General features: G+C 41.4%; 2 protein-coding genes across 3 annotated transcripts in view; both read left to right on the forward strand.

Moving 5' to 3' along the window:
• LOC123500347 (H(+)/Cl(-) exchange transporter 4-like) overlaps nt 1-11,691 on the forward strand; it is a 40,138-nt gene extending 28,447 nt beyond the window's left edge. The window contains 3 exon segments of the mRNA XM_045249050.1: nt 1,297-1,460; nt 2,494-2,707; nt 11,548-11,691. Of these exon segments, the coding sequence (XP_045104985.1) occupies nt 1,297-1,460; nt 2,494-2,707; nt 11,548-11,638 (469 nt within the window). The 3' untranslated portion in view covers nt 11,639-11,691.
• A 9,570-nt stretch (nt 11,692-21,261) lies between these two features.
• The window catches only part of LOC123500348 (peroxisome assembly protein 12-like), a 41,156-nt gene continuing 39,328 nt past the window's right edge, over nt 21,262-23,089 (forward strand). The window contains exon 1 of one of the 2 annotated variants that reach the window (XM_045249053.1): nt 21,262-21,752. In XM_045249053.1, the coding sequence (XP_045104988.1) occupies nt 21,633-21,752 (120 nt within the window). In that variant the 5' untranslated portion in view covers nt 21,262-21,632. The remainder of the gene's footprint in view (nt 21,753-23,089) is intronic. The other variant, XM_045249052.1, reaches the window with a different exon arrangement.

Raw genomic sequence — 23,089 nt, forward strand, 5'->3', positions numbered from 1 at the left:
TAACCTAACCCAACCCAACCCAACCCAACGCTAACCCCAACACTAACCACTGCAGGAAAACCCCAACCACACCTTCCAACCAAAACTCTAAAATAAAAGAGAGATAACATTGCATGAATGGAAATACATCATTTGGAAATCTTTCAGTGTAGTCACATTGTACAATATGTGACAAGGGACAAAACACTAGTGATCCAGACAGTATGGGGGATTACAGTAAGTCCTCCTTGTACGGTACTTCGTTATTCGGCTGCTGTGGTACAGTGGAACCATGCGTGCTTTGGGGTCCGAGGGGTCTCCAAGCGCACTGGTTCAAATCCTGTCCACGGTCTGAGTGTAGGTTGGGCTTCCTCACTCGGGGCAACGGTTTCCTAGTGGGTGGGCTTTGAGATAGGCGGTACCACAAAAAGTATCCCCTTTAGCCCAGAAATTCCCGTGAAAACCCCACATGGTATAAAGAAAAAAATATTAAAAAATTCAGTTATGGTGTTTGGTAATTACTACTCTCAATTCGATTTACGGTAAGAAAATTCACAGATTCGTTCACATATTCGGTATTTGATTCTATTTATGGTAAGAAAATTCACAGATTCGTTCACATATTCGGTATTTGATTCTATTTATGGTAAGAAAATTCACAGATTCGGTGTTTGATTCGACTTACGGTAAGAAAAATTCATATATGGTATTTGATTCAATTTACGGTAAGAAAATTCACAGATATGTTATTTGATTCTATTAATGGTAAGAAAATTTCACAGATAGGGTATCCGCTCGTGTTTTGTTTACACCGCACCGTAGCGCCACCACAACAATCAGCTGGCAGTCTCTTCCCGCATTTCCCACTGAACACAAGTGAAATCCTTATGGCGTGTTTTTTATTTTGGATATTACAAGTAAGGGCTGAAATCCCTAGTGTTCCTTAGCCTCGGGGGAACATCATCTGATAGAAAACGTGGCAAGTGAAAGGTAAATAAAAACAATATCCGTTTATTTCTTTTGCGCAGTACTTTCCATTTATTTATATGACTATTTTCATGTATTTTCATGTCACTAGGGGTGACTGGACGTGCTAGAACACATACCCTATTATTACACGTTATAATGGGTTCGGTATACGGTAATTTCAATTTGAGGTAAGGAGCTCAGGAACGCATATGTACCGTATAACGAGGACTTACTGTACACTCAACAGTTAACACAATATAATATCACCTGCATTCCTAAATCTGTTATTCTTCTAACCCCTATAGGAGAACCCAACCACACCTAATCAACCCCTTCTAACACCTACAGGAAAAACGAGTCATTCTACGTGATCACCCAGGACAGCATGACCCTGGATGACGTGGAACAGCTGCTGCGAGAGACGGACCACAACGGCTTCCCTGTGGTGGTCAGTCGGCAGTCACAGTACCTGGTGGGCTTTGTGGCAAGACGGGACCTGAATATTGCCATCAGTAAGTGTGTGTGTGTGTGTGTGTGTGTGTGGGAGAGGGATCTGTGAGGGAGTTTAGTATGGTAAGGGTATTAGAGAGAGAGAGAGAGAGAGAGAGAGAGAGAGAGAGAGAGAGGGAGAGAGAGAGAGAGAGAGAGAGAGAGAGAGAGAGAGAGAGAGAGAGAGAGAGAGAGAGAGAGAGAGAGAGAGAGAGAGAGAGAGAGAGAGAGAGAGAGAGAGAGAGAGAGAGAGAGAGAGAGAGAGAGAGAGAGAGAGAGAGAGAGAGAGAGAGAGAGAGAGAGAGAGAGAGAGAGACAGAGAGAGAGAGAGAGAGAGAGAGAGAGAGAGAGAGAGAGAGAGAGAGAGAGAGAGAGAGAGAGAGAGAGAGAGAGAAGAGAGAGAGAGAGAGAGAGAGAGAGAGAGAGAGAGAGAGAGAGAGAGGAGAGAGAGAATCTTTTCTTTTCTTCTTCTTCTTCTTCTTCTTCTTCTTCTTCTTCTTCTTCTTCTTCTTCTTCTTCTTCTTCTTCTTCTTCTTCTTCTTCTTCTTCTTCTTCTTCTTCTTCTTCTTCTTCTTCTTCTTCTTCTTCTTCTTCTTCTTCTTCTTCTTCTTCTTCTTCTTCTTCTTCTTCTTCTTCTTCTTCTTCTTCTTCTTCTTCTTCTTCTTCTTCTTCTTCTTCTTCTTTCTTCTTCTTCTTCTTCTTCTTCTTCTTCTTCTTCTTCTTCTTCTTCTTCTTCTTCTTCTTCTTCTTCTTCTTCTTCTTCTTCTTCTTCTTCTTCTTCTTCTTCTTCTTCTTCTTCTTCTTCTTCTTCTTCTTCTTCTTCTTCTTCTTCTTCTTCTTCTTCTTCTTCTTCTTCTTCTTCTTCTTCTTCTTCTTCTTCTTCTTCTTCTTCTTCTTCTTCTTCTACTTCTTACTACTACTACTACTACTACTACTACTACTACTACTACTACTACTACTACTACTACTACTACTACTACTTCTTCTTCTTCTTCTTCTCTTCCACCACCACCACCACAACCACCACATCAAACCTAACCTATCTTGACTCTGCAGGTCAAGCCAAGAAGAACACTGAGGGCATTGTTGGAGAGTCTCTGGTCCTCTTCACCTCCTCTGTCCCGTCACCATGGATGGGACCGCCACCCCTTCGCCTGCGCAAGATCCTGGACCTGGCCCCCATCACTATCACTGACCAGACCCCTATGGAAACCGTTGTGGACATGTTTAGGAAATTAGGGCTGAGACAGACACTGGTAACTCATAATGGGTAAGTGAAAGGGGGCTGAGAATACTGGTTGACTCAGGGAGGTGGACAGAGTAGTGGTGAAAGACTGAGAATACTGGTTAACTATTGCATCAGGGAGGTGGACAGAATAGTGGTGAAAGACTGAGAATACTGGTTAACTCTTGTTTCAGGGAGGTGGACAAAGTAGTGGTGAAAGACTGAGAATACTGGTTAACTCTTGCATCAGGGAGGTGGACAGAGTAGTGGTGAAAGACTGAGAATACTGGTTAACTCTTGCATCAGGAGGTGGACAGAATAGTGGTGAAAGACTGAGAATACTGGTTAACTCTTGCATCAGGGAGGTGGACAGAATAGTGGTGAAAGACTGAGAATACTGGTTAACTCTTGCATCAGGGAGGTGGACAGAGTAGTGGTGAAAGACTGAGAATACTGGTTAACTCTTGCATCAGGGAGGTGGACAGAATAGTGGTGAAAGACTGAGAATACTGGTTAACTCTTGCATCAGGGAGGTGGACAGAATAGTGGTGACTGACTGAGAATACTGGTTAACTCTTGCAACAGGGAGGTGGACAGAGTAGTGGTGAAAGACAGAATACTGGTTAACTCTTGCATCAGGGAGGTGGACAGAGTAGTGGTGACAGACTGAGAATACTGGTTAACTCTTGCATCAGGGAGGTGGACAGAATAGTGGTGACAGACTGAGAATACTGGTTAACTCTTGCATCAGGGAGGTGGACAGAATAGTGGTGACAGACTGAGAATACTGGTTAACTCTTGCATCAGGGAGGTGGACAGAGTAGTGGTGACAGATCGAGAATACTGGTTAACTCTTGCATCAGGGAGGTGGACAGAATAGTGGTGACACTGAGAATACTGGTTAACTCTTGCATCAGGGAGGTGGACAGAGTAGTGGTGACAGACTGAGAATACTGGTTAACTCTTGCATCAGGGAGGTGGACAGAGTAGTGGTGACAGACTGAGAATACTGGTTGACTCTTGCATCAGGGAGGTGGACAGAGTAGTGGTGAAAGACTGAGAATACTGGTTAACTCTTGCATCAGGGAGGTGGACAGAATAGTGGTGACAGACTGAGAATACTGGTTAACTCTTGCATCAGGGAGGTGGACAGAATAGTGGTGACAGACTGAGAATACTGGTTAACTCTTGCATCAGGGAGGTGGACAGAATAGTGGTGAAGATTGAGAATACTGGTTAACTCTTGCATCAGGGAGGTGGACAGAATAGTGGTGACAGACTGAGAAAACTGGTTAACTCTTGCATCAGGGAGGTGGACAGAATAGTGGTGACAGACTGAGAATACTGGTTAACTCTTGCATCAGGGAGGTGGACAGAGTAGTCCTGAAGATTGAAAATACTGGTTAACTCTTGCATCAGGGAGGTGGACAGAATAGTGGTGACAGACTGAGAATACTGGTTAACTCTTGCATCAGGGAGGTGGACAGAATAGTGGTGACAGACTGAGAATACTGGTTAACTCTTGCATCAGGGAGGTGGACAGAATAGTGGTGACTGACTGAGAATACTGGTTAACTCTTGCATCAGGGAGGTGGACAGAGTAGTCGTGAAAGATTGAGAATACTGGTTAACTCTTGCATCAAGGAGGTGGACAGAATAGTGGTGAAGGACTGAGAATACTGGTTAACTCTTGCATCAGGGAGGTGGACAGAATAGTGGTGAAGGACTGAGAATACTGGTTAACTCTTGCATCAGGGAGGTGGACAGAATAGTGGTGAAGGACTGAGAATACTGGTTAACTCTTGCATCAGGAGGTGGACAGAATAGTGGTGAAGGACTGAGAATACTGGTTAACTCTTGCATCAGGGAGGTGGACAGAATAGTGGTGAAGGACTGAGAATACTGGTTAACTCTTGCATCAGGGAGGTGGACAGAATAGTGGTGAAGACTGAGAATACTGGTTAACTCTTGCATCAGGGAGGTGGACAGAATAGTGGTGAAAGACTGAGAATACTGGTGAACTCTTGCATCAGGGAGACAGAATAGTGGTAAAGGACTGAGAATACTGGTAAACTCTTACATCAGGGAGGTGGACAGAATAGTGGTAAAGGACTGAGAATACTGGTTAACTCTTGCATCAGGAGGTGGACAGAGTAGTGGTGACAGACTGAGAATACTGGTTAACTCTTGCATCAGGGAGGTGGACAGAATAGTGGTGACAGACTGAGAATACTGGTTAACTCTTGCATCAGGGAGGTGGACAGAATAGTGGTGACAGACTGAGAATACTGGTTAACTCTTGCATCAGGGAGGTGGACAGAATAGTGGTGACAGACTGAGAATACTGGTTAACTCTTGCATCAGGGAGGTGGACAGAGTAGTGGTGACAGACTGAGAATACTGGTTGACTCTTGCATCAGGGAGGTGGACAGAGTAGTGGTGAAAGACTGAGAATACTGGTTAACTCTTGCATCAGGGAGGTGGACAGAATAGTGGTGACAGACTGAGAATACTGGTTAACTCTTGCATCAGGGAGGTGGACAGAATAGTGGTGACAGACTGAGAATACTGGTTAACTCTTGCATCAGGGAGGTGGACAGAATAGTGGTGACACTGAGAATACTGGTTAACTCTTGCATCAGGGAGGTGGACAGAGTAGTGGTGACAGACTGAGAATACTGGTTAACTCTTGCATCAGGGAGGTGGACAGAATAGTGGTGACAGACTGAGAATACTGGTTAACTCTTGCATCAGGGAGGTGGACAGAATAGTGGTGAAGACTGAGAATACTGGTTAACTCTTGCATCAGGGAGGTGGACAGAATAGTGGTGACAGACTGAGAATACTGGTTAACTCTTGCATCAGGGAGGTGGACAGAATAGTGGTGACAGACTGAGAATACTGGTTAACTCTTGCATCAGGGAGGTGGACAGAGTAGTGGTGACAGATTGAGAATACTGGTTAACTCTTGCATCAGGGAGGTGGACAGAATAGTGGTGACAGACTGAGAATACTGGTTAACTCTTGCATCAGGAGGTGGACAGAATAGTGGTGACAGACTGAGAATACTGGTTAACTCTTGCATCAGGGAGGTGGACAGAATAGTGGTGACAGACTGAGAATACTGGTTAACTCTTGCATCAGGGAGGTGGACAGAGTAGTGGTGAAAGACTGAGAATACTGGTTAACTCTTGCATCAGGGAGGTGGACAGAGTAGTGGTGACAGACTGAGAATACTGGTTAACTCTTGCATCAGGGAGACAGAATAGTGGTAAAGGACTGAGAATACTGGTTAACTCTTGCATCAGAGAGGTGGACAGAGTAGTGGTGACAGACTGAGAATACTGGTTAACTCTTGCATTAGGGAGGTGGACAGAATAGTGGTGAAAGACTGAGAATACTGGTTAACTCTTGCATCAGGGAGGTGGACAGAATAGTGGTGACAGACTGAGAGTATTGGTTAACTCGTGCATCAGGGAGGTGGACAGAATAGTGGTGACAGACTGAGAATACTGGTTAACTCTTGCATCAGGGAGGTGGACAGAGTAGTGGTGAAAGACTGAGAATACTGGTTAACTCTTGCATCAGGGAGGTGGACAGAGTAGTGGTGACAGAATGAGAATACTGGTTTACTCTTGCATCAGGGAGGTGGACAGAGTAGTGGTGACAGACTGAGAATATTGGTTAACTCTTGCATCAGGGAGACAGAATTGTGGTAAAGGACTGAGAATACTGGTTAACTCTTGCATCAGGGAGGTGGACAGATTAGTGGTGACAGACTGAGAATACTGGTTAACTCTTGCATCAGGGAGGTGGACAGAGTAGTGATGACAGACTGAGAATACTGGTTAACTCTTGCATCAGGGAGGTGGACAGATTAGTGGTGACAGACTGAGAATACTAGTTAACTCTTGCATCAGGGAGGTGGACAGAGTAGTGGTGAGAGGAGGCAAGAAGTGTTGTGAGTTGTTGGTTAGTAAGTGTTTCTCAGAGTGGCTTCTTGCAGCTTCCATTATTTTCTCATGTTCTTAACCAGACTTATGTTGGATTCACATGAGCCACTATTTGTTGTCAGTGGCATCCTCAAAAAGTTGCCACCTCTATGGCTGCAGTTTTATTTTTGTAGAGGTTACAAAGCTTAGCCATTTTTCTATCTACAATAGTGAACCCAGCCAGTTACCAGTGATAGACATCATCAGTGGCAGCTGTCCTACCTCCTGCTGCTTCACATATCTGGCACTCTTCTCTGTCACTGGCATGACTGGCTAAAGAGTTGTGTGGCGCTGCAGTGCTGGACACACCAACACTGTATGCAAGCTGTCTGAACCACTTCTCTAACACTACTTTGGCACCACGCTGACACTATACTGAAGAATATTGACTGAGTGGATGGCATTGGCTAGCATTGGTGTGTTACCGAGTGCACCCAGGACTGTGTGTGTGTGTGTGTGTGTGTGTGTGTGTGTGTGTGTGTGTGTGTGTGTGTGTGTGTGTGTGTGTGTGTGTGTGCACACACACACACACACACACACACACACACACACACACACACACACACACACACCTGGTAGCTCAGTGGTTAGAGCGCTGGCCTCACAAGCCAGAGGACCAGGGTTTGATTCCCCGGCCGGTTGGAGATATTTGGGTGTGTCTCCTTTCACGTGTAGCCCCTGTTCACCTAGCAGTGAGTAGGTACGGGATGTAAATCGAGGAGTTGTGACCTTGTTGTCCCGGTGTGTGGTGTGTGCCTGGTCTCAGGCCTATCCGAAGATCGGAAATAATGAGCTCTGAGCTCGCTCCGTAGGGTAATGTCTGGCTGTCTCGTCAAAGACTGCAGCAGATCAAACAGTGAAACACACACTAAAGGCTATGGATCTACCAACCCTGGAACAGAGAAGAGAGAGAGGGATCTGATAAAAGTTTATAAATTGATCAATGGAGTGGACCAAGTGTATAATGAGAAACTGATCCTGAGAGAAGAATGACATTCGAACCACAAGATCGCATAGTAAGAAACTGAGGAAGGGAAGATGTCTGAGAGATGTTATATAGTTTCCCACAAAGACATGTTGAGACTTAGAACAGTTTGAGTGAAGAAGTGGTGTCAGCAACGAGTGTGCAGAGCTTTAAAGAAAAATTGGATAAGTGTAGATATGGTGACGGGGCCACACGAGCATAAAGCCCAGGCCCTGTAAAGCTACAACTAGATAAATATACGCACACACACACACACACACACAATAAGAATCAAACTTAAGTCACAAAAGGATGTAGATGAATTGGTGGAGAAGTCATGGAGGCTAGCCCAGCAGGAAACAACAAGGAAGATTTGGTTGAGAAGAGATCTCGGTGAAAAGAAAAGAGAAATGTTAAATGAGTTGAGAAAGGAGGCTTTGAAAAAAAATGAAGAGAGGACAGAAGAGGAGAAGAAAGAGTTTTTCTGGAGAATCTTGGATATGAGACTGAGGAAGTGGTTCATAACCCAGAAAAGTACAGCAAGAAAGGACTAAAGAAACTTACGTATGAGCGGAATGTAATGTATTCCAACATAAATGGAGTGATATCGGGATTTTAGAACTCAACGATTACTTGAGGACAAGAACCCAGATATTGTGGGTCTTACTGAAACAAAACTGAGAGAGGGAGAAGACCTGATGATGGTTGGAGAAGGAAATATAATGTTTGGAAAAGAAATAGAGTAGGTAAGATGGGAGGAGGAGTGATGTTGCTGGTTAAAAAGATATAAAGGTGGATCAAGTGAAAGAAGGTATGGGAAAGGCAGAAGTGCTAAAGATCAGAGCAGAAACTAATGAAGGAAAAAGAGGCACTACATAGTGGTGTACGTACCACCTAAGACAAATGCATGGTCAGTACAGGAATATGAAGAAATGATAAGTGATACAGGAACATGTCTGGAAGAAATGTTGGGTGGCTGTGAACGAACTATAATGATGGGAGATTTTAATTGTAAAGAGGTGTGTTGGGAGGACTGGTCAATGGAAGGATCAGAGACAACATGGGGAAATACACTATTGACACTGGCAATGGAAAATGTGTTAACTCAGTGGGTCAAAGAAGATACTAGGTTTGGAGGAGAGGGAGCATCGTCAAGACTGGACTTGGTCTTTAGTACAGAGCCAATGGTCATTGAGGAGATGAGGGTGGAGTGCCCTTTAGCAAAGAGTGATCATGCAGTTTTGGAGTTCAAGGTGATAGATGAAGAGAAATCTAGAAGAAATGAAGAATATAAAGTGGGAAGATGGAATTATGCCAAGACAGATTTTGGAAACCTAAAGAAATTCTTTCAAGAGACAAATTGGATGAAATTCAAGAGTGCTAAGGAGCAAATGAAAAGTGGAAGGAATTTATAAAAATATACAAAGAAGGTGAGAAAAATTTGTACCAATAAGACAACATAGAGAAGTTGGAAAGCAGGACTGGTTTAACGATAGATGTGAAAAGGCTAGAACAAGAAAAGAGGATGCATGGAAGAGGTGGAGAAGGAAAAGACGGATTAAGAAAGAAACAAGAAAAGGATATAATTGATAAATGTAAAGACCAACCAAGGCTTTTTACAGACATGTGAACAACAACATCAAAAATAGAGAAAGTATTGAAAGTTTAGAAGTAAATGGAGTATGCAGTGAGGATCCCAGGAAATGGCAGAGGCTATGAATGGATGCTTTCGGAAGGTATTCACAAAGGAGACTGCTTTTGACAAACCACTGGTAATGGAACAGAAAGGGATTATGAAGGAGTTTCAAGTAACTGTGGAGGAGATCAAGAATATGATGGGGAGTTTAGAAGTGAGAAAAGCTGTGGGACCTGATGGGGTATCAGGATGGATTTTAAGAGAATGCAGGGAGCAACTGGCAGAAAAAGTTTGTGAAGTAATTGATGCCTCATTAAGGGAAGGTGTAGTGCCCCAAGACTGGAAAAGAGCTAACATTGTCCCAATTTATAAATCAGGTAACAAGAGAGACCCATTGAACTATAGACCAGTGTCACTTACAAGTGTGGTAGCTAAGATGTGTGAGAGGGTGGTGAAGAATAGATGGACAGACTTCTTGGAGAAAAATGACATACTTTGTGAGTGTCAATTTGGTTTTAGAAAAGGGCGTTCATGCACGACAAACCTGATATGTTACTATTCGAGGGTGATAGATGTAATACAGGAAAGAGATGGTTGGGCTGATGGAATATATCTGGATTTAAAAAAGGCCTTTGATAAGGTACCACACCGGAGACTGATCTGGAAACTTGAAATGGTAGGAGGAGTGCATGGCAGTTTACTAAAATGGATGGAAGACTTTTGGTAGGAAGAGAAATGAGAACAATAATTAAGGACAGACCATCAGAATGGGGCTTGGTGGAGAGTGGAGTTCCACAGGGATCAGTGTTGGCACCAGTAATGTTCGCGGTCTACATAAATGACATGGTGGATGGGGTGTCCAGTTATGTGAGCCTATTTGCAGGCGATGCAAAATTGTTAAGAAAAGTGAGATGTGACAAAGATTGCGAACTACTCCAGGAAGACTTGGACAGAATATGGAAATGGAGCTGTACATGGCAAATGGAGTTCAACACGACAAAATGCAAGAAAATAGAGTTTGGCAAGAGTGAAAGAAGAATCAGGAGTATGTACAAGATAGGAAATGAAGACATAAAACCAGTCATGAAGAAAAAGACCTTGGGGTGACAATTACCAATGACCTATCGCCAGAGAGACATATAAACAAAATAATTGGAGAAGTATTGAACTTATTGAGGAACATAAGAGTGGCGTTCGTATATTTAGATGAAGAAATGATGAAGAAAATAATTACTGCAATGATAAGACCGAGGCTTGAATATGCAACAATACAGTGGGCTCGAACTTAAAGAAACACATAAGGAAACTAGAGAAAGTACAGAGGGCTGCAACAAAAATGGTGCCTGACTTAAGAGATTTGACTTATGAAGACAGACTGAACAGAATGCAACTTCCGACCCTGGAAAACAGAAGAGAAAGGGAGACCTGATAGCAATATACAGAGTGATGATTGGCATGGAAAAAATGGATAGGGAAGATCTGTGTATGTGGAATGAAAGAATGTCGAGAGGGCATGGGAAAAAACTAAAATGGCCACTTATAGGAGAGATGTGAAAAATATAGCTTCCCTCATAGAAGGGTGGAAGCATGGAATAGTTTAGACGTGGAAGTGGTCAACGCAAGGAATATTCATGATTTTAAGAAAAAGCTGGACATTAGTAGATATGGAGACGGGACAGCACGAGCATAGCTCTTTTCCCGTATGTTACAATTAGGTAAATACACACACACACACACACACACACACACACACACACACACACACACACACACACACACACACACACACACACACACAACTGAGAGGACATCCAAAGAAAATACAAAATGACAGTTGTATGGGAGGTGTCAAGAAGTATAGCTTCCCATATCGTGGCATTGACAAATGGAAGAAACTGAGTTGAGAGGTGGTGTGTGCGGCGAGTGTCAGTCAGATGAAGGACTAACTTGATAAATGTGGACAAAGAGACAGGACATAAAGAGCCAAGCTGTAAACCACAAATAGGTAAATACACACCACTCACCTGTGTGGCCCCCAACCATCCAATCTACACACTTCTCAGTCTCGCCACAAAAGTAATTAATATAAATCCAGCCTTACCTAACCACCTACCCACCCAACTCAAGCCACTAGATTCAATCCCACACACTCCTTGCCAACCTCTCCTGATCTAATGTAACCTAACCTAACCTAACCTAACTTAATCTAACCTAACCTAATCTAACCTAACCTAACTTAACCTAACCTAATCTAACCTAACCTAACCTAACCTGCTCTGGTCTCCCCACACAGGCGCTTGTTGGGAATAATCACCAAGAAGGACGTTCTGCGCCACATCAAGTTTCTGGAGAGTGAAGACCCGGAGTCTGTCCTCTTCAACTGAACCACCACCACCACCACCGCCACCACCGCCACCGCCACCACCGCCACGGCTATGACTCAGCTGTGACGAAATGCTGGGAGACTTAAGGTTAGATTAGGTTAGGCTAGTGGTGAGAGCTACTGAGGTGGTGGTGAGGCTATTATTATTATTATTATTATTATTATTATTATTATTATTATTATTATTATTAATATATTGGTGTATATGTATATTATGTAATTTATTTTATTGTTATTGTTATTATTATTATTATTGTTATTGTTATTATTTTGATGGATGTTAAGTTATCATTGTAAATTTGAATGAAAAAAATGACAGCTAAGAATAGAAAAATGAAAGCTAAATTATGTATATTACACACACACACACACACACACACACTGGAGACGGGGCCACATGAGTGTAAAGCCCAGGCCCTGTAAAACTACAACTAGGTAAACACACACACACACACACACACACACACACACACACACACACACACTTCAATATACGATTATTTGACATTCATGATTCAGAAAAAAGGAATTATTATGATTGAAAGTTATGATAGTAGTGGTGGTGGTGGTGGTGGTGGCTGATTTTGATTTACACAGGCTAATAATGATGTGTGTGTGTGTGTGTGTGTGTGTGTGTGTGTGTGTGCATGCATGTGTGCAATAATTTCTCTCTATCTTTCCTTCGTTTTTTTTTTATGATTTGGTGTGTGTATTAGGGAGAACTATTACATCTATGCTATTATTTATTCATTCTGTTTGTATATCTATTTATCCACACATTTGTATACTTTTCATGGTAAATAACTTGCATCGATACATTATTATTACTATTAATATTATTATTATTACATTTTTTTTATAATATTCATACTTAGTCTTTTTCTGTGGTGCATACTAGTGAGAGAGAGAGAGAGAGAGAGAGAGAGAGTGGGATGTATATATGTAACATTTGAAGTAGATCCAATGTTTATTAATGGTATGAAAGACGTCAGTATTCCTTATGTGTGTTAGATATTAAATAGTGGTGTGGTGTGCGCTCTGCTGTGTTGTGGTGTGCTGTGGTGTGGTATGGCAGAGATGCTGTGGTGTGTGGTGTGGCTGAGATGCTGTGCTGCGCTGTGCTGTGGTGTGGTGTGGCAGAGATGCTATGAGGACGCCAAACAGCAATGGTTGACGCCCCAGACCAGCAGTGTTGCCATGTTCTTGTGTCGTCACAGCTGTTGGAACACTCAGCTAGTTGTGCAATGTATGGTGTTGGTTGCAATAGTGAGTGTCTGTCTGTCTGTCGTCTAGGGAAACTAAAAAACAGTAGGTATTTTTCTCATTTATTTATTTATTTTTTTTTTTCTTGGTGTCATGTGGAGAGTTTTGTTTATTTCATTTTTGTGTCACATTGGCTAATTTCTTCAAACTGTTACTATTATTATTATTACTATTATTTATTTTTAATTTTTTATTTGATTTAATAAATTTTTTTTTTTTTTTTTTACATATATCTGTGAATCATTTCAACGTGATAGATTACAATGGGCACTTCTTCCTTGCCTTGACTCTCCTTCCTTCTTTTTCCTTCTATTTAATTAAGGTTGTTAACCCCTTCAGTACTGGGACACATTTTTACCTTGCATTTTGGGTACGATTAGACGATTTTATTGACATTAAGAAGGGTCTATGGAGGTCAGAAGGTTAATGGCCACTGTCTTCACTATTTTAATCCCCATGTGAGTTTCTGAAGCTCCTTAAAATCACCAAATAGTAACTAGAATGAATTTGGAAACACGTCATGGTACTGAAGGGGTTAAAAAGATTTGACCCAACACATTTGATCCATATTGTTTAATTTTGGCGTGTGTGATGTGTGATGTATGTGTGTGTGTGATGTGTGTGTTTCACTGTTTGATCTGCTGCAGTCTCTGACGAGACAGCCAGACGTTACCCTACGGAACGAGCTCAGAGCTCATTATTTCCGATCTTCGGATAGGCCTGAGACCAGGTGTGTGTGTGTGTGTGTGTGTGTGTGTGTGTGTGTGTGTGTGTGTGTGTGGTTCAGCTTAGCCAGTCTTCACAACACTAGTTAAAAATCACTTTTCTTGACCTTGTTATTTTTGTTCCTCTAAGCTCATTCATGCAACTGGCCTGTATTTTTCATTGTTTTGGTATTATTTTTGAAGTAACCAACAATAGATCTCAGTTGAACACAAGCTGAGAATGTTTTTTTTTTTTTTTTTATCTTTTTTTCTCATAATTCTGAGTTTACATTTTTATAGATTTTTTCAGAATTGAGGAACAAAATGAATCAGTAACTAATTTGAAGCGATTTTTTGTTTTATTCTTTCATTTCAATGCTTTATAAATCTGTCGTTACTGTAGTATGTGTATTTTTTATTCTATTTATTTGACTATTTATTTGTTGTTATTATTGTTATCATCATTTTATTTATTTATTCATTTATATTTTTTTGTTTATTGCTGCAATGATGAGCAGGAACAGACATTTCACTTGCACCACACACACACACACACACACACACACTGCATAGTGTAGTGGTTAGCACACTCGACTCACAATCGAGAGGCCCGGGTTCAAGTTCCGGTGCGGTGAGGCTCTTAATGTGTGGGGAGTGTTCACGTAGCAGTAAATAGGTACGGGGTGTAACTGGAGGGGTTGTGGCCTCGCTGTCCCGGTGTGTGGAGTGTGTTGTGGTCTCAGTCCTACCCGAAGATCGGTCTATGAGCTTTGAGCTCGCTCCGTAATGGGGAAGACTGGCTGGGTGACCGTCACACAGAATCATTCCTTCCTTGTTTAATGCCTGACTTCCTTAAGAGGGATCGTTGTAATGTTTGAATTGTGATGCTTGATCAATGCAAAGGTCAAAGGTCATGTAAGTTGATCAATGCGCCAAAGGTCAAAGGTCATGTAAGTCTTTTTGTATGGTTGGTTTGGTTACATACTGTTTTCTTATTTTTTATTCATTTATTTTTATTTTATTTCTTATTTATTTATTTTTTTTTTTTTTTCTTATGTTTCTGCAAAGTTTTACAAAATTCTGGCTGTAGGTAGAACAAAATTGTCATCTAAGTGGGCCTCTTTCTTCAGTCAGTTTTTTTTTGCCCTTGGCCAAATATCTCCTCTTACATAAAAGAAATGTATATCCAGCCAGTGTTTGCCCTCACATGCCAAGACAAAACAGTTAGGTTCCGGCAATACAGGTAACTTTGATTTATGCGTTTTTGCACCAAAAAAAGATTATTATTAATGAAATTTGCACGATCAGTTTGCTTATACACGATTTGGACCACTTTCCACGTCTCCCTATTATCTATCGTTTCTTATGAGAATTACAAGTTCGTTTGACGTGAATTTTGAAATAAGTGATGCCTCTTGGAACGCATCTATCATGTAAATCGAGTCACCTGTATTAGATTTTCATGTAAGGAAAAAGAAATATAGGAACTTTACTTTGCAAGACGTCCCAGCAATCAGCAACTAACCCGAGAATAGCACACCCGCCATCACAACGCCTTAGTTTACACATCATTCGTGAACATCGACATGCTGCCGTGGTACAGTGGAACCATGCGTGCTTTGGGGTCAGAGGGGTCTGCAAGCGCATGGGTTCGAATCCTGTCCGCGGTCCGAGTGTAGGTTGGGCTTCCTCACTTGGGCAACAGTTTCCTAGCGGGTGGGCTTTGAGATAGGAGGTACCACAAAAAGTATCCCCTTTAGCCCAGAAATTCCCGGTATGAATAAAGAAATAATGAATTAATAGATAGAAAAGTAACCATCACATTTTAATAAGAAAAAATAATGTTGACATGGTAAGCATTGTTGTGATTTTAGAAACATTATGAAAAAGTCTTGAAAATTATGTAATATTAAATTGGATTTTCCTTGATGGCATACATGGATTGCAATAGATTGATAGGGGAATAAGTTAAGAAATATATAATGTGTTCAGGTAATGTGGCAGTTCATGCCTTTTATTTATTATTATTATTATTTACTATTGTTACTATTATTATCATTATTATTATCTTTCTTTTTGTTTTTTCACTTTTCTTTTTTAGTTTCCTGATGACACTATATTTGAGAGAGAGAGAGAGAGAGAGAGAGAGAGAGAGAGAGAGAGAGAGAGAGACTAGAACTATATATAAAAAACCAAGATGTATATATATAATGCTATTTAAGCCTGTATAATTTATCAGAGTTAGTAATATAATAAACCATTTGGATGTGACGGCTCTCTTTGCCTGGAGTGACCAATGTTGTATAGAAGGACTGACACTGACACTGCAGGACGTCCCGAGGCTTGGCTGGGTATTGAGCCTTATTTTGCAACACTTTTAGCCTCACCTCTGCTACTTTCTGCTCTGGCTGAAGTGACACAGGTTTCTAATGGTGTTTTTATGGTTATAGTGGCAGATTATACAAGATTTCTAATATATCAACAGGAAAAAGCTGTTTGGGAAGAATGTAGTTGAAGTGACACAGGTTTTGAAGGGTGTTTTCTTGGTTCTGGTGACAGGTGAACAAGATTTTGCATTACTACTAGGAGAGACACACTTGGAAAGGCAGCTTGTTGTCTTTTTGGGGTTTGGAAAGCAGTTGTGATGAAACTTTGCGAATATGAGCCAAGAATTTTAATGCTGTGCAGTTAATGTGGACTTGTGTACGATGTAATTATTATTATTTTTTTTTTTTTTTATTTTTTTTATTCGGTTTATTTCCTTTATTTGTTGTTGTTTCTTTTATTTTTGCTTATTTGTTTGGATAAATGTTGGCCATGCATAAATTGTGTGTGTATTTTATTCATTCCTACTTTTTATTTCACTTATATAAAGAAAAAATGTTAAAAAGCATTGTCCGTTGATTTTCTTTCTGTTCATTCAATATTCATTTCTTTACAGGAATTAAAAAAACAACTTCATTATTTGATTATTTATTTTACTTCAATCATTTGTTTTGTTTTAATCTTATATGTCAAAAGAAAACGATAAACAAGTGTCTTTTTTTTATTATTATTATTATTATTATTATTATTGTCAGTGTAAGGAGTGTCTGTCTTGGCCATCACAAGAACAGAGGCGTCCACACTCACAGCAGACCCAGCGTGTGTCCTCTCTAGGCTTGAAATGTGCGTACGTACCATCACCTCAAGTCATATATTATAATGTATTTATAATTACCAACTATGTAATTATGATGTAAAAAGAACAAGGTATATATTATAACTACTAAACTTTAAAAAAAAAAAAAAAATTAGGTGTCACAGAGACTGAAAGGTGCATTGTCGTATTCAAGCAGCCTTCCCACCAACACACCATTAGTAGAATGCAGGTGATGTGGTAGTAGTAGTAGTAATAGTATACTACTACTACTACTACTACTACTACTACTACTACTACTACTACTACTACTACTACTACTACTACTACTACTACTATTACTACTACTACTACTCTTCTTCTTCTTCTTCTTCTTCATCTTCTTCTTCTTCTTCTTCTTCTTCTTCTTCTTCTTCTTCTTCTTCTACTCTACTACTACTACTACTACTAGATAACACGCCTTTCAGTCCCTGTGACCCAAACTGTCGTACATTCTATGGTGTTAAAGTGAGGCATGATATTATGAATTCACTATATTATTATGCCTTCCTCCCTCCCCTCCCTCTTCCTTTATTTCATTATTTCTTACTTTTCTTTGCCCTGTCCCCACCCTGACTCCCTTTATCTCCTTGTAATTCGTAATAAAAAGTGTATAATCCTGTTTTTTTATTTACCTTATTTGTATGAGTAAATGAAAACAAGTGTGTGTGTGTGTGTGTGTGTGTGTGTGTGTGTGTGTGTGTGTGTGTTTACCTAGTTGTAGTTTTCCAGGGCCTGGGCTTTACGCTGGTGTGGCCCCGTCTCCATATCTACACTTATCCAATTTCTCTTTAAAGCTATGCACACTTGTTGCTGACACCACTTCCTCACTCAAACTGTTCCAAGTCTCAACACATCTTTGTGGGAAACTATACTTTTTAACATCTCTCAGACATCTTCCCTTCCTCAGTGCGTGTGTGTGTGTGTGTGTGTGTGTGTGTGTGTGTGTGTGTGTGTGTGTAGCAGGGGAGGGGCAGGTAGAAGTGACAGGTGTGTTAGAGGTGAGTGGAGAGCAGGTGCATGTGGAATAGGGAGGTAGACTTTAAAGACTCAATATTGGATGATTCAAGGCTTGTTCCTCCCTCTCCTGTCCTCTCTCACTACTTCATGCTACCTGTTAAAACCCTTTGCAGTGATGTTTTCCATGTACAAGGAGGAGGAGTAGACACCTGCCGGAATGAAAATTACTCCCAGTGGAATCTAATATCACTGGTTCAGGGGGTGTTGTAAACTTATTAAAGCTAGCTGTGACCTCACTCAACATTTCCCTTTGACTGCCTGCCCTCTAAATATAACTCCCAGTGTCTGTATTCATTCATTAGGATGCATGTGTATGTTGAGCCATATTTTTAAATCGTTGTATTGGTATTTGGGGGAGAGTGTACGAGTGAAGCACTAGTGTTTCGTATGAGCTTGAGCGGAGGTGAGGAATGAAAGCGGAGGTTGGGAGGCAGCAGAGCGAGAAGAACCACTACCTCGGCTGCAGCTCTGACCGTCCCACACCACCAACTGCCTGCCTTGTCATGTCGCTGATCCTGCTGCCGTCACTATTACTCCAAGCCTGGGTCCTGTGTTCCCCCACCTACTCCCTGTTATAATAAAGTGGGAAACTGAGGACTGCTTTGATTACTGCCACACTTCCTTCACACAAAACTACATGCACTTAGCTACACATAAATTCTTCACTCAAAATTTAGAATTGGAAAAAAAAATGATAACTCTTATATTAGAGAAGGAGTCCCCTTTCTTTTTCATTTGTTTAGGCACCTGGGCCTGTATTCAGAAACACTTCACTCTCTCACCACGACAATTTTCCAAGGCCACAGAGATGATAAGTGAGGCTTTCGAGAGTGTCCGGTTAATAATGCAGAAATCTTGTCACTCTGCCTCTAGAACTGTAAAAACACCTTGAAAGACTCATGTCAATTTAAATAAAGCCTTTTGGAACAGTGGAGGTGAAGCAGAGAAGTGTTTGAGAATACCACCCTGCACCTCAACTGGAAAATTTTTAACCCTCTATCACTTCACAGTCTTCTACCTGATCACCAGTGTTGTGCTAGAATATCTCAGAATGTTTTGCTGCTGGATGGAGTCTTGGCTAACATTATCTTTGTGTTGTGGGACTGCACGCGCTTTGTGAGCTCCAGAGTTCTCAAGCGCACAGGTTCAAATCCTGGCGACAGTCTGAGGTTAGGAAGGGCATCCACTAGGGGTAACAGTTCCCAAATACTGAATGATATTGTGAAATAGTGCAGTGGAACCATGTGTGCTTTGGGGTCCGAGGGGTCTCCAAGCGCACAGGTTTGAATCCTGTCCACGGTCCGAGTGTAGGTTGGGCTTCCTCACTTAGGGCAACAGTTTCCTAGCGGGTGGGCTTTGAGATAGGAGGTACCACAAAAAAAATCCCCTTTAGCCCAGAAATTCTTGTGAAAAGCCCACATGCTATAAATAAAAAAAAAAAAAAAGACAAGGAGAGTCTGTAATGTAGTAGAATTATCTATTTAGATGTAACAGGTATTGTGTAACAGGAGGTAATGAGTTGCCAATACTTCAGTGCAGTTCACATGAGCATTGTTTCCCCATGTTCCAGTAGCAACTTGATGCTGGAACATTGCGCAGTGCTATTGTTGTGTTCCTGACACTACCTCACCTTCAAAAATGAAAGAAAACAACAACAGCAATAATACAACAAGCAAAGAAAGACACAAACAAGAAAACAATAACAAAACAACAATAACAAGTAAACCAAATAAACAGATAATTCCCAAGGTACACCAGGATGGTCATTTTGTTCCTGTGCTCCTTGTGTTCCAGGAGCTTCCACTAATAAATCGCGTCTTGTGAGTTGGTGTGGCCAAAGAGTTAAGTAATATCTCTTGAACTCACTAATTTCATCTTAACCAACTATTTTCAGCTTGTATATAGAGGAGTTGGCAACCAGACTGAGAAGAATGAATGCAGGAGTAAGAGTGGGGAATGAGAAGATAAGTGTGCTTCTTTATGCAGATGATGTGGTGGCCATGAGTGAATCAACAGATGAGTTGCAGAGTTTGTTGGATGTTGTGGATGGATATGGGAGAGACTTTGGAGTTAGGTTTAGTAATGAAGTAAGGTAATGATAGTGAATAGGTCGGAGAATGAAAGCAATGCAGTATGGAGAATTGGAGAGAGATGAATCAGGCACGAGAATATAAGTACTTGTGGATGTGGGTGAGTCCAATTGGGTGTGATAAGACAAAGAATAAAAAGTTAGGCTTAGTGAACCAGTGGGTAGGACGATTGGGGAGTGCAGCAAGAATGAGAGCAAGCAAATATGATGTGCTGAGAGATGTGTGGAAGAGTGTGGCAGTCCCTAGTACCTATAATGTATGGTATGGATGTGATTGCATGGAATGAAAGTTAAATTGACAAGCTAGAAGTGGGACAGAATAGAATAGGTAGAATGGCACTGAATGCTCCAAGGTACACAGCAGTAGCAGCTCTGAGAGGTGATATGGGATGGAGCACTTTTAGGGAAAGACTAGTAAAAGCCACACTTTCAAGGTTTAGTTGGAAAGAATGGATGATGAAAGAATAGTGAGAAAGGTGTCTGTGGAATGAAAGTGGGAGTCAATGGAGGAAGAGGTGCATGAGAATGACAGAGAGGAGTGGTTTACAAGTGGTATGGGGGATGAGAATGGCTGGGAGAAATCAAAATGAGCGTGAATGGATCGTGACAAGAGGAGGCAGGGTAGGAACCGAATGGGATGCGAGAAAATGGAAGAGTGAGATAGAGAGAGAGAGAGGTGAAGTGAGTGGGACTGAATATATGGAAGAATGAGATGAAACGAAACAGTACTCTGGAATGGTACAAGAAAAAGGAAGCCCCGATGTATGAGAGGTGGTATGATGGCAGCATGGGTGGTGGTGATCTCTTCCGACTCCGAGCGAGTGCACAGTGTATAGATGTGAATGCAATAAAGTACAGGTGGTCTGTCAGGGCAGTATTCTTTCTCTCTCTACACTGGAAAAAAGCCACTTTCTTTTTTTTCTCTCTTATTTTATAAAATCTCAAACTTTTAACATTTTTCATTATACCCACGTACTCTCTCTCTCTCTCTCTCTCTCTCTCTCTCTCTCTCTCTCTCTCTCTCTCCACTGAAAACAACAGCCACTTTTTTTCTTTCTCTCTTATTTTACAAAATCTCAAACTTTTTAAAATTTTTCATTCTAACCTCACTTTCCTCCCTACTTAAATTCCTTCTCTTCCTCTCTGTCTCTCTACACTGAAAAAAAAAAAAAAACCCAGCCACTTTCTTTTTTCCTTCTCCCTTATTCTACAAACTCTCTAACACTTTTCCTTTTCCCACACTTTATTATCCTCACAACGTCTTTTCCTTCCGCAGCAAAGTGTGCCAGATGTGTGACATGGGGGAGGACGAGACGGTGGAGCATGTCACGCTGAGAGAGACAGACATGAGACGATGCAAGTGATAACATGGATGAAAAAGTGGAGAAAACAAGAAGAAAATGGATGGTGTTGCTGCTGGGACTGTGTAAAGGGACGAGTGAAAGGAATGTAGGGGTGTTTACTGAATAGAATACTGCTATATATATATATATATTTTTTTTTCTGCCAATCCAAAGGCCTGCCGGAGCGATCTCGAGCCACCTATAGGATCAGGATCAAGTTGAAGGAGGGCCGTTGAAAAGGCAATTATCAACTAGTATCTACACCTGCTCTGCCTCTGCCAATTATTTTTCCCTCTGATCACCGGAACCAGGAGGGGGTGACACTCTGAAGGGGCAGAAGGCAGAGGAGGACACAGAGCAGGGAGTAAGGCGGGGAACAACCACACCAGCGTCACACTATGGCAGAGTTCGGAGCTCACATCACAATTACTGCGAGAAATCGTCCATCAATTTTTGACGTAGTGGCACAAGACAGCTTGATGTCCACACTGAATCCAGCTGTTAAACACGTCCTGAAGGTGAGAAGGTCAACTCTCAGCTGCATCAGGAGTACAGTGTGGGTGTAGTGGACAGCTGTGACTAGTACTGCAATAATCCGTCGCCCGGCAGTCCCTCTGACACAAAGAATCAAGTGTACCGCTGGAAAGTGGGCATTTTTGTAAGACACTTTTCTTTTATACACTGTCTGTTGCAAGTTACTCATGTAGTGTTAATGGCAAGAAGTTAGCTTTGCGAAGAACACTAAAACAACCTGCGTTAAGTTAGGTTAGGTTCACTTTAGACTTGTTTAGTTAGAATGCATCAATGGTTTTATATGAGCAGGTGACCCAAGCTAACACCGCCTAACGTTACCAGACTGAACCCACACGAGCAATACTTTTCTTCAGTCTTGTTATAAAAAGAAAAAAAGCTAAAAATGAAATCCAGGAAGAAAACTAACATCCACAGAGGAAAGTAGTTCACTTCAGACGTGTTTCATTACAATGCATCAATGGTTTTATGTGCGCAGAACACAAAAATCTTTCTATTAAATAAAAAAATCTCGAAATCTATGTATGTGTATATTTTAAATCTATGGTAGGGATTTTTTTCTGACATTAGGAGTGTTCATCTCATGTTCTGTGCATCAAAATACAACCTTTGATGCATTTCATATTACTTAATGCCAAACTGATGTCTTTCCCCAGCCTGTCCTTCATCAGAATCCTCATAATATTGGTTATATTTTAGATCTATGGTAGGGATTTTTTTCTGATAGTGAGGAGTGTGCACTGTCCCAGAGAAACCGTCCCGCACGATTGCCTCGATTCCCAGCTCCCCGTTCGCAGCTCTTCCACCCAGCAGATTTGACGTCACATTAAATGAGAAATATATGGTATATAAATTTGTTTCTGCGCAGGGGTTCCTTGAGACAGGTGATGTATTTGAAGGGTTACGCAGGGGTAAAAAGGTTGAGAAACGCTGCCATATTCATTGCCATATTCTCTCTCTCTCTCTCTCTCTCTCTCTCTCTCTCTCTCTCTCTCTCTCTCTCTCTCTCTCTCTCTCTCTTATTGGTTTTCATATTTTCTCCTTATTCGTTATCATTCTCTCTCTCTCTCTCTCTCTCTCTCTCTCTCTCTCTCTCTCTCTCTCTCTCTCTCTCTCTCTCTCTCTCTCTCTCTCTCTCTCTCTCTCTCTCTCTCTCTCTCTCTCTCTCTGACCAATAGTGTGGCTTCATATATGTGACGTCAAATCCGCTGGGTGGAGGAGCTGCGAAGTGGGAGCCGGGAATTGAGGCGAGCACGCGGGATGGCTTCTCTGGGACTGTGCCGAGGAGTGCTCATGTCGTGTTCTGTGTGTCAAAATACAAGCT

The sequence above is a fragment of the Portunus trituberculatus genome, unplaced genomic scaffold (genome assembly GCF_017591435.1).
Source record: "Portunus trituberculatus isolate SZX2019 unplaced genomic scaffold, ASM1759143v1 PGA_scaffold_205__4_contigs__length_1045770, whole genome shotgun sequence".
Classification (NCBI taxonomy): domain Eukaryota; kingdom Metazoa; phylum Arthropoda; class Malacostraca; order Decapoda; family Portunidae; genus Portunus; species Portunus trituberculatus.